At 38.7% G+C, this 16,477-nt stretch overlaps 1 protein-coding gene across 1 annotated transcript in view; it reads right to left on the reverse strand.

Annotated features, from left to right (window-relative positions):
* The window catches only part of CFAP47 (cilia and flagella associated protein 47), a 467,420-nt gene that overhangs the window by 40,070 nt on the left and 410,873 nt on the right, over nucleotides 1-16,477 (reverse strand). The window contains 1 exon segment of the mRNA XM_059678706.1: nucleotides 81-240. Coding sequence (XP_059534689.1) covers nucleotides 81-240 — 160 coding nt within the window.

The following is a 16,477-nucleotide window of genomic DNA, read 5'->3' on the forward strand; positions in this document are numbered from 1 at the left end:
TTACGTTGCATTACATATAAAAGAAGCTGATTGTATCAGTGCCAGACAAAACAAAATCAATATACTTATTTAAACGTTACCTTTTCAACTCTGGACTCAATTCATCAAAATTGTCAATAAGCCAATTTGTTCCATCTGCCCTCCTCATTTGAACAACAGCCATTGTCTTCCTTAATTTCATAACTTTGGGAATAAAACACACTGTGATTGGAATATTCCCTCTAGGAGGCAATTCAATTCCTGTAAAAAAACACAAAATAAGTTTTAATGTGGTAAAAATTTTAAGAATATAATTTTAAGAGCAGAAAGTAAAAGTAATCTAATTCATTTACTGATAATTTTTCAAGATCACTTTCGAATAAAAAAAACACATTATACAAAATTATAAGCTCACTTTACTGGCTTCACTATTTTTTCTCAACTGTCATCAACCCAATAAAAAATATATATCTTAGGCCCTAGCATCGACCTGATACATCAAGGTTGCAGTTTGATCCTTGGTCAAGGCAAATACACGAAGCAACCAAATAATGCACAAATAAGTGTAACAACAAATCAATGTCTCTCTATCTTTATTTCTCTCGCTTGCCCCCTTCCTCTCTCTCTCTCTCTCTATAAAATCAGTCAATAAGGTTCTCTCCTGAAGGGGCTAGAGCCGTGGTCAGCAAACTGCAGCTCGCGAGCCACATGCGGCTCTTTGGCCCCTTGAGTGTGGCTCTTCCGAAGCCTTAGGAGTACCCTAATTAAGTTAATAACAATGTACCTACCTATATAGTTTAAATTTAAAAAATTTGGCTCTCAAAAGAAATTTCAATCGTTGTACTGTTGATATTTGGCTCTGTAGACTAATGAGTTTGCCGACCACTGGGCTGGAGAGCTGAAGAAATGTTAAATGTGATGACCCTTTAATTCATTCTGTATTTTTTTCCTAGATCGTAATAGTCCAAGATTCTCCTTGAAGCCCCCAAATTGCTACCAGGAAATTGTTCACTTATTTAACTGATGCCATGAGTGAAGCCAACATTTATTTATGAAAAAAAGGGGTAACTCTTCCAGGTTATACTGACCAGAAGACAAAAACATAAAACAAAACAAAACAAAAAAAACTGACAGCATTTTCTTGTGTTCCAGTGAATTAGAAATTTTCTAGCTTTACTTTGCATAAGAACCACCTGTGAAACTTGTTAGACATGCAGCTTGCTGAGCCCCACATTTAGAAATTCTGATTTATTCAGTCTGGGATGTGGCCCAGAAAGCTTCATGTTTAAGTAGCAGCTCAGAGGACACAAAGGCAGATGGTCACGGGACTATACTTTGAAACCAACCCCTACCTGTTGCACAAGTATTAAGAGATTGGAAGAGCAGCGAGCTTCTGGCCATTTGTAACAGTGAGGATTTCCAACTGATAGGTATCTTCCTTTATTGTGAAGAGTAATACTATTTCTTTATAAGAAAACAGGGGATATTGACTATATTTTGTTTTTTAAAAAAACTTCTTTGTTATAAGATCAATGATATTCACAGTCATTTTGTCTCAAATGAGAATATTGCACTAAACTATTAAGAAAAAAAAAATTTCCACTTGGCAAAACAGCCCAACTCAAAATTCTTATAAATTTTCAAATTTTAAAATGAAAACTTTCTAAGGTTTAGTATTATATTTAATAATAATTAATTATATGATTACAAGTTAGTATTTATTGAATACTAACTATATGCCACGTTCTGTACTAAATATTTTTCACACAATATCTCATTTTCTTCCCAGAAAAACACATAAATTAAGTACTATTATGTCACTCCTTTTAGAAATGGAGGAATTGAAACAATTTGGTTAACTTGCACAAAGTCCCAATGAAAGATTGTATTATTTGCTAAGCTATCTAAACAATGTGCTATTTTCAACTTTGGCTTTATGAGCTCTATATTTTTAGTGAATCATTGATTCAAATTAATTAAAACAGCAAGAGCTGGAATAGCATAAAAACAGCAAGTGCTGCATCAACTAAACCATTATGCATCCCCAAGGAAATCAAGTTTAGAAATGATCATTTATCATTACAAACTATATTATCATTAAAATTAGATTATATTATGACTAAAAATAAACCTATACATTTGGATGGTGTAAGGAGTCAAGACAAACACACAAAAGGGAAATTCATTGTTAATACCGTAACACTTTGAGTAGGGACAGGAAATCTGTCCTCACTTCTAACATTTTTTATTAAATCTTCATTGTTGAAGGTATTATATATGTCCCCCCTTTTCCCCCATTGATCCCTTATAGCCCGCCACTGCCCCCCACACCACACTACTGTCTGTGTCAATGGGTTATGCATACATACATACTAGTACAAATTCCTTGGTTGATCTCTTCACACCCACTCACCCACCCCCACCTTCCCTCTGAGATTTGATGATCTATTCCATGCTTCTATGTCTCTGGATCTATTTTGTTCACCAGTTTATTGTGTTCATTAGATTCCACATATGGGTGAGATCATGTGATACTTGTCTTTCTCTGACTGGCTTATTTCGCTTAGCATAATACTCTCCAGGTCCCTCGATGCTGTCTCAAAGGGTAAGATAACCTTCTTTTATACAGTTGCATAGTATTACATGGTATAAATGTACCACGGCTTTTTTATTCACTGATTTGCTGATGGGCACTTAGGCTGTTTCCAGATCTTAGCTATTGTAAACTGTGCTGCTATGAACATAGGAGTGCATACATTTTTTCTGATTGTTGTTTCAGGTTTCTTAGGATATATTCCCAGAAGTGGGATCAGTGGGTCAAATGGCAGTTCCATATTTAATTTTCTGAGGAAACTTCATACTGTTTTCCATAATGGCTGCACCAGGGTACTAGAGTTCCCTTTTCCTGTATCCTCACAAGCACTTGTCATTTGTTGATTTGTTGATGGTAGCCTTTCTGACAGGTGTGAGGTGATACTTCATTAATCATTTTCATTTTAATTCTTTATGCTTATGTTTCTTTTTCTTTCTTCTTCTCATTACAACAGTCCCTTTATCATTTCTTGCAGTGCTGGTTTAGTGGTGATAAACTCCTTTAGCCTTTCTTTTTCTGGGAAGTTCTTTATTTCACTATCTATCTTGAATGATAGCCTTGCTAGATATAATAATCTTGGTTTAAGATCCTTGCTTTTCATTACCTGGAATACTTTATGCCATTCCATTCTGGCCTATAGAGTTTCTTTTTTTTTTTTTTTTTTTTAATTAAATCTTTATTGTTCAGATTATTACATTTGTTCCTTTTTTTTCCCCCCATAACTCCCCTCCTCCCAGTTCCCGCCCCACCCTCCGCCCTCACTCCCCACCCACTGTCCTCATCCATAGGTGCACGATTTTTGTCCAGTCTCTTCCCACATCTCCCACACCCCTTTCCCCCCCAAGAATAGTCAGTCCATTCCCTTTCTATGTCCCTGATTCTATTATAATCAACAGTTCATTCTGTTCATCAGATTATTTATTCACTTGATTCTTAGATTCACTTGTTGATAGATGCATATTTGTTGTTCATAATTTGTATCTTTACCTTTTTCTTCCTCTTCCTCTTCTTAAAGGATACCTTTCAGCATTTCATATAATCCTGGTTTGGTGGTGATGAACTCCTTTAGCTTTTCCTTATCTGTGAAGCTCTTTATCTGACCTTCAATTCTGAATGATAGCTTTGCTGGATAAAGTAATCTTGGTTGTAGGTTCTTGGTATTCATCACTTTGAATATTTCTTGCCACTCCCTTCTGGCCTGCAAAGTTTCTGTTGAGAAATCAGCTGACAGTCGTATGGGTATTCCCTTGTAGGTAACTGAGTTTCTTTCTCTTGCTGTTTTTAAGATTCTCTCTTTATCTTTTGCTCTTGGCATTTTAATGATGATGTGTCTTGGTGTGGTCCTCTTTGGATTCCTTTTGTTTGGGGTTCTTCGCGCTTCTTGGACCTGTAAGTCCATTTCTTTCACCAGGTGGGGGAAGTTTTCTGTCATTATTTCTTCAAATAGGTTTTCAATATCTTGCTCTCTCTCATCTTCTGGCACCCCTATAATTCTGATGTTGGTACGCTTGAAGCTGTCCCAGAGGCTCCTTACACTGTCCTCGCATTTTTGGATTCTTTTTTCATTTTGCTTTTCCGGTTGGATGTTTTTTGCTTCCTCGCATTTCAAATCATTGACTTGATTCTTGCGCTCCTCTGGTCTGCTGTCGGGCGTCTGTATAATGTTCGTTATTTCAGTCCGTGTATGCTTAATTTCTCGTTGGTTCCCCAATATAAGATCGAGGGTCTTATTAGTTTTTGTGTAGAGCTCATTAAGTTTATCGGCAGCTTCTAAACAGTTCTTGAGAGACCTTAAAAGTGTGGTTCTGAACTCTATTTCTTCCATTGACAATTTTGTCCTGTTTCTTTGTCTCCGCATTTTGTTATGCTTCCTTGGTGCACCCCCTAGTGGTCTTTGTTCGCAGTCTTATAGTTAAATCTTGATTGTTGTAGCTAATTCCAGGGAGGGTTTGACCTCCAGGCCAAGTGGCTATGAGAATCAGCTGTGTCAGTAGTGAGAGAGCTTCTGTCCTCTAGGGAGGTGCTAATCTAGCCTTTGCCTGAGGCTATCCGGCAAATGCCTCTGCGCAGGGCTTGGGCGGGGCGGGTCGAACAGGATCAACAGGGTGGGCCGGAGAGAGCAGTTATGGCGGCTCTCAGTCCTGTCCCCAGGGGGTCTGCCTCTCTGAGTCCCAGCACCCGCTGCAAAGCTCGGAGAGAAAGCTGCACTCGCTCTGACCGAAGCCAGACAGACCCGCTTCTGCCGTTTGAGTCTGGGTCCCTAAAGACTCGCCTGGATCTGGTGCTCAGAGTCTGCGACTCCCTCCCGATTGAAAACAACAACCGCGCCCTCCGCCGCCAGCCCGCTCCGCGCACTCCGCACCTCAGAATTTGACTTCAGCACTGCGCCTCCTCTGAGTGTCCGTATGCGTTTCTCCTTCCTCCTAGTTGTAGGACTTCCACTCAGCCAGCGTTCCTGTGGTTCTGGGTGATGTCCCTTCCGTTTTTTGGTTTCACTTTTGAAGTAGTTGTTCAAAGCAGCAAACTCCGGCGTTAACCTATGCCGCCATCTTGGTTCTCATCCCTGGCCTATAGAGTTTCTGATGAAAAATAATCTGACAGCCTTATGGGAGCTCCCTTGTAGATAACAAGTTGCTTTTCTCTTGCTGCTTTTAAGATTCTCTTTGTCTTTAATTTTTGGCATTTTAATTATGATGTATCTGAGCATGGGCCTGTTTGGGTTCTTCTTGCTTGGGAATCTCTGTATCTCCTGAACTTGTGTGACTTTTTCCTTCACCAGGTTAGGGAAGTTTTCTGTCATTATTTCTTCAAACAGGTTCTCTAGCTCTTGCTCATTTTTCTTCACCTTCAGTTACTCCTATGATGCGAATATTGTTACTTTTCATGTTGTCCCACAGCTCCCTTAAGCTATCCTCCTGTTTTTTTATTTTTATTTTTTATTTTCTTTTTGGTTCTGTGATTGATTTTTTTCTACCCTGTCTTCTAATATACTGATCTGATCTTCAGCTTCCCCTACTCTGCTATGTATTCCATCCAATGTGTTCTTTATTAGTGCTATGTCATTCTTCATTTCTCACTGGTCTTTTTTCATAGTTACTATATCTTTTCTCATGCTGTTGAGCATCATTGCCATCATTATTCTAACTCTGTATCTGATAAATTTCTTATGTCCATTACATTTAGCTCTTCTTTTGGAGAATTCCCTTTTTCTTTCATTTGGGGGTTGTTGTTTTTTTTGTCTCCCTATTTTTGGTGTGTGTTTGGGTTTGTATCTATGTATTATGCAGATTTGCTATGACTCCCAACCTCTAGTGCAGGTCAATGACAGATGCTGTTTGTGACTGGCTCTGAGTACCCTGACTGGAGCTATCAGCAATCCATAGCTTGCGGCTCCCTCTGCTGGGGCTGGGTGCCTTTGGAAAGACCAGGATATGCACCAAGGTCTGCTTTTCCTAGCCCCGGTCTCAGAAGGAAATCAGGCAAAGACTCAAAGCCTTCAGAGATCTGCCTCTTCCTGCAGTCTGAATGTCATTCAGTCGATTTGCCTCATGCTATCAACCACAGGGTGGTGTGAGAGGTTTCCCAACAGAGTGGGGCAATCTCCCCCACCCTCCCTGCCCCAGGCAAAAGCTGCCTGGATGGTAAAGTTCTGCAGGAGAAAGATAAGATGTCCTCTGCAGCATGAGGGAATGACTCATCACAGGGGACTGAGGTGGCTGCCTTCTGAGCTCTAACCCCAGAGCTCCCATCCCTGTATTATGCTCACACAGCTCTAGTCCACTCTTCCCACCTTCTGTTGGACCCCAAGGTGAGTGGCTGCATAGGAATTTTTGTGTGTTGGCTCTTTAAGAGGTTGCCTGCATTTGCAGCCATCTCTCCCTGGCAGGCCAGCAACCCTGCTGATTTTCACAGCCAGATGTTATGTTGGCATCTTTCTCAGTCCTGGTACTCTCAGCTGGGCAGCTAGCTTGGAGTTTAGATCCATGAGTTCTCAGTGGGAACCCCTTATAGCTGAGATATCCCTCCATAACTTCAGCTGCTGTTTGTGGGAGCCTGGCCAGCCATCTTGTACCTCCACACTTCCTACCAGTCTCTATGGGGTCTCCACTTTCCATCTTTGGTTATCAGGAGCCTCTCCAGCTAGTCTTCAGTTGATTATTCAAGATGGCTGTATTTTAGTTGTAATTCCAGATTGGTTGTGGGAGAGTGTTGGTGTAGCTTCGACTTACTCCGCCAACATTTTGGAATGTCTCTCACTTCTATTTTATAAGGAATCCACCCATGTTTTATTCTAATACCTATGTGCTTTAATTTTTATAATTAAATATTCAATCTATATTAAATTTATCCATATACATGGAATGAAGAATGTATTCAATGTTACTAATTTTCTATATGGGATTAGTTATCCAAAAACCACTATTTGTGAAAGTTAACTGATTTGAAATGCTATCTTCATGGAATTCCCATATGCATTTTTGTCTTTTTCTGGATTCCCTAGATTTCTTTGGTTTTTCTTTCTTTTGATATGCAAATATCATATTTTTAAATTATAGGTGCTTTAGTGTCTAGTAGAACTAAGTGCTTTCTCCTCCAGCTCATATTTTAAAAATAATTCTTCTAAATTTGGAATGAACGGTTAGCTCCAGGAAGTGAATGAGGTGGCAAATAGTACTTCTAATGGAATCACCCTACATTTACACTTTAGTGATAACTGACATTTTTTCCCCATTCATGATCTACCCAAGAGCAAGAATTGCTTTATTTTATTTTTCTCACTTGAGCATTATTTAAGGTGCTTCTCAGTTCTTTTTTTAAAAATATATGTTTATTTATTTTTTACAGAGAGGAAGGGAGATAGAGAGTTAGAAACATCAATGAGAGAGAACCATCGATCAGCTGCCTCCTGCACACCTCCTACTGGGGATGTGCCCGCAACCCAGGTACATGCCCTTGACCGGAATCGAACCTGGGACCCTTCAGTCTGCAGGCTGATGCTCTATCCACTGAGCCAAACCAGTCAGGGCTGCTTCTCAGTTCTTAGGATACGTTTTCTCCTGTCTTAGTTTTCAGTGTTACTAGAGGATTTTTCCAGCACCTTCATATGTGTTTAGCAGGAAGCTGGAAAAAGCACTATCTTTTGACTGGGCAATTCATTAGATTAAACAATCTAATACAACATATTCTAAACTCAATTTCTGAGCTAAACTCTATCTGTTTTACTACATTTACATACAGTACCTACATAAACTACAGATATATTAGCTTTTTTTATGTTATAGTTATCATTCTTGAGATTCAAAACCTTAATAAATATCTGGGGAGAAATAATGCAAATTTTATTTTACATCCTAGAGGCCCAGTGCACAAAATTTGTGTGGGGCGGGGGGTGTCCCTCAGCCCGGCCTGCAACCTCTCGCAATCTGGGACCCCTAGGGGATGTCTGACTACTAGTTTAGGGACCACTTGCCCCTAACTACTCGCCTGCCTGCCTGCTCGCTCCTAACCACTCACCTGCCTGCCTGCTTGCTCCTAAACGCTTGTCTGCCTGCCTGCTCGCTCCTAACCACTTGCCTACCTGCATGTTCAATGCACGTCATAGCAACAGGTCGTTCTGGCCTTCTGTCAAATTGTCGCTTGTGCTTTTATATAGAGAGATGTATGCATTTTATGAGAGGTATACTTTACAGAATTTTTGAGACCCTGATAATAATTCATTTTTGGTATCAATAAATATTAAATAGTGAATTCACTGTATTATTAGTTTTGCTTTTGAAATCTGCTATTGCCTAGTTAGACTTAGCATTCAAATTTAATTCACTGTATTTTAAAACTTCTACATTGATTGCTGCTTTGATTAAAAGAATTGGAAATATTTATGCATTGATCTCCTATTTGGTATACAGAAATTTTACAATGCTTTAGTGGCTATGAAGTTTCCTGCCTTCTTAGAACAAAATCTCCTTAAGAGAATAAAGTGAATATAAGCCTCATTTTAGTAAGGAAAGTATTCTATCCAGGAAGATTCATTTTTAATTGCTTTACTGATATTATAGTACTATTCCCCACAGTGTAATTTTTAATATTTAGCATGGCATTAGAAATGGCCCATGTTGGGCTATCAAAGAGATACTAAAAAACATACCAGCAGCCTAAGTCATGTTATTATTTTTGTTATAGTGCTTTATTTTAAATAAGAATACATTTTTTTTTATTATTTTTAAATCATCAAGGCATCAAAACCACGGCTTTTCATTAACCCAATGGTTCTCAACCTGTGGGTCGCAACCCCTTTGGCGGTCGAACGACCCTTTCACAGGGATCGTCTAAGACTATCCTGCATATCAGATATTTACATTATGATTCATAATAGTAGCAACATTACAGTTATGAAGCAGCAATGAAAATAATTTTATGGTTGGGTCACAACATGAGGAACTGTATTTAAAGGGCCAGAAGGTTGAGAACCACTGCATTAACCATTTACACAAATGAAATCTATGCACTTTCTACTTGAAACTTTATATTTCAATAACTGATTTTGGGGAAAAATAATCTTTAAATTATGACTAAAAAGGAACAGAATCACTAATGTGGTGGTTTGGAGAAGAGTCCATTTATTGATTCTTTGGAGATATTATGAGGCTTTTTTATGTCCCTCCCACCCAAGTCATATCTTGAAGCCCTAATCACCAATATTTCAGATTGCAGCTATATTTGGAGATAGGGCCTTTAAAAGAGGTGGCTAAGTTAAAGTAAGACTGTTAGGGTGAGGCCCTAATCCAATTTGACTGGTATCCTTATAAGAATAAGAAAATTGCATGTAGACATTCACTAGGGATGTGCTCACACAAAAGAATGACCATGTGAGGACATAGTGAGATAGTAGCCATCCACAAACCAAGAAGAGACATCTCAAAAGAAACCAAACCTGCCAATCTCCTTATCTTAGACTTCTAGTCTCTAGCATTTTGAAAATATAAATTTGCTTAAGCCACCCAGTCTGGTATTTTGTTATTGCAGCCCTAGCAAACTATATAAGAAATTATCTTTTCTTTCATGTTATCTCAGAGGTGGAGGCATGGGATGACATTGAATTTGCTGAAAGAAAATCTAAATTCAAGCTCTCAAAACACAGTTGTATAGAGAAACTTGACTGTGATTGCCATTTGGCTGCTATGATCATGGAAAAGCTGGGGATGAGGAATTCTTCTCTTCTTGCTTGTACCTCATTGAATGAATGTGGGTATCTACCAAATATCAAGAAAAGCATTCCAAGGATTGAATTTCCTTTGAAAGGAGTAGAAACTGTTGCTTATTACCCTATCTTTTACAGAGCTAGCTAATGTCTGTGATTAAAAAAAAATCTTTATTGCTGAAAGTATTACATATGGCCCCCTTTTCCCCCCCATTGACCCCCTCTACCCATTACTTGCCCCTCCCAGCCTAGGCCTTCACCATATTATTATCTATGTCTATGAATTATGCACATAATTTTGTTGGTTAATCTCTCCCCACCCATCCCCCCCCCCCACACCAGGATTCCCTCTGAGATTCATCAGTCTATTCCATGCTTCTATGTTTCTGGATCTATTTTGTTCATCAGTTTATTGTGTTCATTAGATTCCACATATGAGTGAGATCATGTGATACTTGTCTTTCTCTGACTGGCTTATTTCGCTTAGCATAATACTCTCCAGTTACATCCATGCTGTTGCAAATGGTAAGAATTCCTTCTTTTCACCACACCATAGTATTCCATTATGTAGATGTGCCACAGTTTTTTAATCTACTCATCTACTGATGGGCACTTAGACTATTTCCAAATCTTAGCTATGGTAAACTTAAAAACATTATATGTCCCAAACCGGACATTTTTTTCTAAGAAGCATGGATTTGTATATGGTCCCCAATAATATGTAAAAGTAAGTGTGACCTTTCACTTAGTGTTTGCTTTTTCTTTTTTTATATATATATATTTTTTTATTGATTTCAGAGAGGGAGGGAGAGGGAGAGAGAGAAACATCAATGATGAAAGAGAATCATTGATCGGCTGCCTCCTGCTTGCCCCCCACTGGGGACCGAGCCGGCAACCTGGGCATGTGCCCTTGATCAGAATTGAACCAGGGACCTTTAAGTCCACAGGCTGACGCTCTAGCCACTTAGCCAACCCAGCCAGGGTGTTTGCTTTTTCTATACTAGATCCTTTAACCCTTTGTGGTCATTTGTCTACTCTCAGCCACCAAAGCTTTTTTACAGTTCCGGTCGTATGTCTGCTCTCAGCCACCACAGCAAGGAACCGTACAAATCTTAACTCTATTCATTCATGTATCAGTTCATAATTTCTCTGAAAGCTCTTAAGTGTCTAAGCGACCTTGTCACGAACCAAAACATTGCCCTGACAAATCAGAGATATTGAAACTCAATATAAACAAACGTGGTCGTTCCACACACGCCATGCAAAACACCATGGCGAGTCAGTTGCCTTTTGAGAGTGAAGAAATCGACAAGCTTCGGAGATACTTCGCAGAATTTCAAATAAAGCTTTACAAATTACGTTAATTAGGCATTCTCGCTTGTTAAGATATTTCAAAATAATACTCCAAAATGGCAAAAAGAAAGTTACCGAAAGAAGTGTACTGCAAATCTGAAAGTAACGATGAAGAGTTTTATTTTGGCACCTTGAATACTGACTCTGACGTAGAAAGTGATAACGTTTGTAGTGATTCTACTAGTAGTGACGAAGTTCCAAAAAAGAATTAATAAATCTTGTTTATCCTTCATAATCTTGCATGTTATGTATCACTGCTCTTTCAATGGAAATTAATTCTGACCAGTATGACACCCATGTCCAAATTTAATACGACCGCAAAGGATTAATAGTGTCTACTTTGGACAACTTCTTTATTAAATCACAGACATTATCCATTCTTCTACTGATGGGCACTTGGGCTGTTTCCTGATCTTAGCTATTGTAAATTGTGCTGCTATGATCATAGGAGTGCATATATACTTTCTGATGAGTGTTTATGTGTCTTAGGATATATTCATGGAAGTAAGATCACTGAGTCAAATGACAGTTCCATTTTTAATTTTTTGAGGACCCTCCATACTGTTGTCCACAGTGGTGGCACCAATTTGCAAACTAAGTCTCTACAAGTTCAAGAAGAGTTAAATCATATTAAGCAGGTTACAATGGCATGAAAGTAGAAATCAACTACAATAAAACACTAAAAAACATTCAAAAACATGAATGCAAAATAACATGCTATTAAAAAATGAATGGTTAAGAGATCAAAGAAGAAATAAAAAATAGCCTGTAAACAAATGAAAATGAACACACAAAAAAGCAAATAAACCTGAGAGAGAAGTTCATAACACTATAGGCTTACCTCAAAAAACAAGAAAAATTTTAAAAAGTTATTTAACCCTACAACTTAAATAATTAAAAAGAGAACAACAAGAAAAAGCCTAGAGTAAGTAGAAGGAATGAAATAATAAAAATCAAAGCAGAAATAAATAACATAGAGACTTAAAAAGCAATGCAAAAGATCAATAAAACCAAGAGCTGATTCTTTGAAAAGATAAACAAGATTGATGAACCTCTAGCCACACTCATCCAAAAGTAAACATAGAGGACCCAAATAAACAAAATCAGAAACAAAAGATGTGAAGTAACAACTGACCCCACAAAAATACAAAGGATCTACAAAAAGGTACCATGAATGACTTTATTCCAATGAACTGGACAACCTTGAAAAAATGGACATATTCCTAGAAAAATACAATCTTTAAAACTCAATCAGGAAGAATCAGAAAACTTGAATAGGCTGATAACTACTGATTAAATTGAAGCAGTAATAAAAAACAACAACCAAAAAACAAACAAAAAAACTTCCAGCAAACACAAGCACTAGTCTGGATGGCTTCACAGGGGAGTTTTACCAAACATTCAAAGAAGAACTAACACCTATCCTCCTCAAACTATTCCAAAAAAATTCAAGAGGAAGGAACAGTTCCAAGCTATTTCTATGAGGCCAGCATTACCCTAATTCACAAACCAGATAAAGACATCACAAAGAAAGAAAATTACAGTCTCATATCCATGATGAACATAGATGCTAAAATCCTCAACAAAATATTAGCAAATAAGATCCAGCAATACATTAAAAAGGTCATACACCATGTCCAAGTGGGATTTATTCTGGGGAAGCAAGGTTGGTACAATATTTGCAAATCAATAAATGTGATACATCACATAAACAGATTGCAAAACAAAAATCACATTATCATATCAATTGATGCAGAAAACGCCTTTAACAAAATTGAACACCATTTTTTGATAAAAACTCAGCAAAGTGGGAAGAGAGGGATCATACCTCAACATAATAAAGGCCATATATGACAAACTTATAACCAACATCATACTCAATGGGCAAAAATTAAAACCATTTTTGCCTAAGAATAGGAACAAGACAGAGATGTCCACTTTCACCAATCTTGTTCAACATAGTACTGGAAGTCCTAGCCATAGCAATCAGATAAGAAGAAAAAATAAAAGGCATCCAAATTGGAAAGGAGCAAGTAAAACTCTCAGAGAAACCAAGATGGCAGCATAGGTAAACACCGGAAATTGCTGCCTAGCACAACCACTTCAAAAATACAACTAAAAGACAGAACGGACATCATCCAGAACCACAGGAAGGCTGGCTGAGTGGAAATTCTACAACTAGAAGGAAAGAGAAAAGCACACTGAGACTCAGAGGAGGTACGGAAGTGAAGTGCAGAGGTATGGAGGCGCACGCAGAAAGGGCTGGCAACTGAGGACATGGTGCATGTGGAAAGGGCTGGCAGATGAGGATGCTGCTCATGTGGAATGGGCTAGAAACTGGGGATGTGGTTGTCTTTTTCAGCCGGGAGGAAGTCTCAAGCTCCTGACTGATCTGAACTCTGGTTCCAGGCACGTCTCTGGGGACCCAGACTCATACAGGAGAAACTGGACTGTCTGGCATTGGTCGGAACTCAAGGGCAGCGTTCTCTCAGAGGTGCTTCCAGCAATTACCAGGACACTGAGAAGCGGGGCCTCTTAGGGCAGGAATGAGGAGCAGCCATAGCTGTTTGCTCTGCCCTGTTGATCCCCTGAGACCCCGACCCACCCAAGCTGTGGGCAGAGGCTTTTGCATATGAAAGGCCTGGCCCTTTGCAATCTGAAAATTACCGAACAAACTGCAGCTGGATCAGAGAAACCCAGAACTTCCAAAAGAAGGCCCAAGGCCCCACAGCAGCTTGTATTGCTTCACAGATGGACCTCATCTGGGCACCTCCAAATCCCAAACAATGAAGAGGAATCTGCAGATCTCTCCAAAGCTCCTGCTGGGTAGCCTCAGGCAGAGGCTAAATTAGCACCTTCTAGAGACCAAGAGCCAGTGTACCCAGTGGTAAGAGTGGGACCATCCAGATTACAACTCCTCAGATCCATAAGGGACACACTCAGGGGGAAGACTCAGTGAGCACCAAAGCTCCACTGAAGCAAGTCTTGCCCCAGAAGGGTGTCTCCAGCACAGAAGTTCTCCCACTGCAGACACAGCTGATTCTCACAGCCAATTGGCCTGGAGGTCAATTCCTCCCAGTGATACCTACAACAATCAAGGCTTAACTACAAGACTGTGCACAAAACCCACAAAGGGGTGCATCAAGAGTGTTCACCTCCGGTAATTGGGGAGGCTGAGCCACTGGGCCCTATAGGACACCTAGCACAGAAAGCCACTCTATCAACACAGGGAAGCATAAAAAATGAGGAGACAAAGAAACAAGTCACAAATGACAGAAATGGAGGAAAGCAAACTACTGGATATAGAGTTCAAAACCACACTTATAAGGTTTTTCAAGAATTTTCTAGAAACCACCGATAAATTTAGTAAGACCCTTATTAAGTCTAATGAAACCGCCGATAAATTTAGTGAGACCCTCAAGAAATCTAGTGAGACCCTAGAGGTTATGAAAAAGGACCAACTAGAAATTAAGCATACATTGACTAAAATCAAGAATATTATACAAAGTTCCAACAGCAGACTAGACAATCTCAAGAATCAAGCTAAAGATTCAAAATACGAAGAAGCAAAAAACACCCAACCGGAAAAGTGAAAAGAAAAAAGAATCCAAATATATGAAGATAGTGTAAGGAGCCTCTGGGACATCTTTAAGCATACCAACATCCAAATTATGGGGGTGCCAGAAAAAGAGAAAGAGCAAGATGTCGAAAACCTATTTGAAGAAATAATGACAGAAAACTTCCCCTACCTGTTCAAAGAAATAGACTTACAAGTCCAGGAAGCATAGAGAACTCCAAACAAGAGGAATCCAAAGAGGACCACACCAAGACACATCATAATTAAAATGCCAAGAGCAAAAGACAAAGAGAGAATCCTAAAAGCAGCAAGAGAAAAACAGTCAGTTACCTACAAGGGAGTACCCATACGACTGTCAGCTGATTTCTCAACAGAAACTTTGCAGGCCAGAAGGGAATGACAAGAAATATTCAAAGTGATGAATAGCAGGAACCTACAACCAAGATTACTTTATCCAGCAAAGCTATCATTCAGAATGGAAGGTCAGATAAAGAGTGTCACAGATAAGAAAAAGCTAAAGGAGTTCATTACCACCAAACCAGTATCAAATGAAATGCTGAAAGGTATTCTTTAAGAAGAGGAAGAAGAAGAAAAAGGTAAAGATAAAAATTATAAACAACAAATACACATCTATCAACAAGTGAATCTAAATCTCAAGTGAATAAATAATCTGATGAACAGAATAAACTGGTGAATATAATAGAACCAAGGGCATAGAAAGGAATGGACTGACTATTCTCGGAGGGGAAAGAGGTATGGGGGGTGCGGGAAGAGATTGGACATAAATCGTAAACCTATGGATGAGGACAGTGGGGGGGTTGGTAAGGGCAGAGGGTGGGGTGGGAACCAGGTGGAGGCAAGCTGGGGGGCGGGGGAAAGAGGAACAACTGTAATAATCTGAACAATAAAGATTTAATTTTTTTAAAAAAAGAATGTAAAACTCATTTTTCGCAGATGACATGATATTGTACATAGAAAACCCTAAAGACTCCATAAAAAACTATTAGATTTAATAAATGAATTTGGCAATGTAGCAGGATACAAAATTAAAAACCAGAAATCTATGGCATTTTTATGCACCAATAATGAACTCTCAGAATGGGAAACTAAAATAACAATCCCATTTACCACTGCAACAAAAAAAATTAAGATACTTAGGAATAAACTTAACCAAAGAGGTAAAAGACCTGTACTCAGAAAACTACTGAACATTTATGTTTGCTTTTTTAAAATCTAAGAATACATCAGCAAAAATAAAAACAAAATAATACTCAAAGAAAATATTAATTTTTATGTAAACACTTCATTGCTGACTCAAAGTCAGTGAAAATCCACTATCAGAGTTTTGTTACCAGCGACAGTTTTCTGTCATGAAAGGCCATCAGGCAGTTGCTGCATAACCGCTGACAGTGAGAGAAGAGTTTTGAGCTTCACATGAATGTGTTTGCAATAGAATATCTCGATGCTTCTTCCAACCTGAATATTCTATTCTTTATAAATAGAAAAGATAACTAAGATTAAAAAATTAGTGTTAGGGAACTGAATATTGTCTTGAAAAGTAGCTAATTTTAATTTCAATTGAAATTACCCACAGGGAATTTTAAGATAATGTCTACTAATACTACTACTGGTACAACTAATATACCTTACTGGTCAGTTACTATGCCTTCCTTGTCCTCTGCACTGTACTAAGTAGTGTGTGTGTGTGTGTGTGTGTGTGTGTGTGTGTGTGTGTGTATAATCTCTCTTTTCACCTGCAGGAATACACTTCAATAAA

This window comes from Myotis daubentonii, chromosome X, assembly GCF_963259705.1.
Source record: "Myotis daubentonii chromosome X, mMyoDau2.1, whole genome shotgun sequence".
Lineage (NCBI taxonomy): Eukaryota > Metazoa > Chordata > Mammalia > Chiroptera > Vespertilionidae > Myotis > Myotis daubentonii.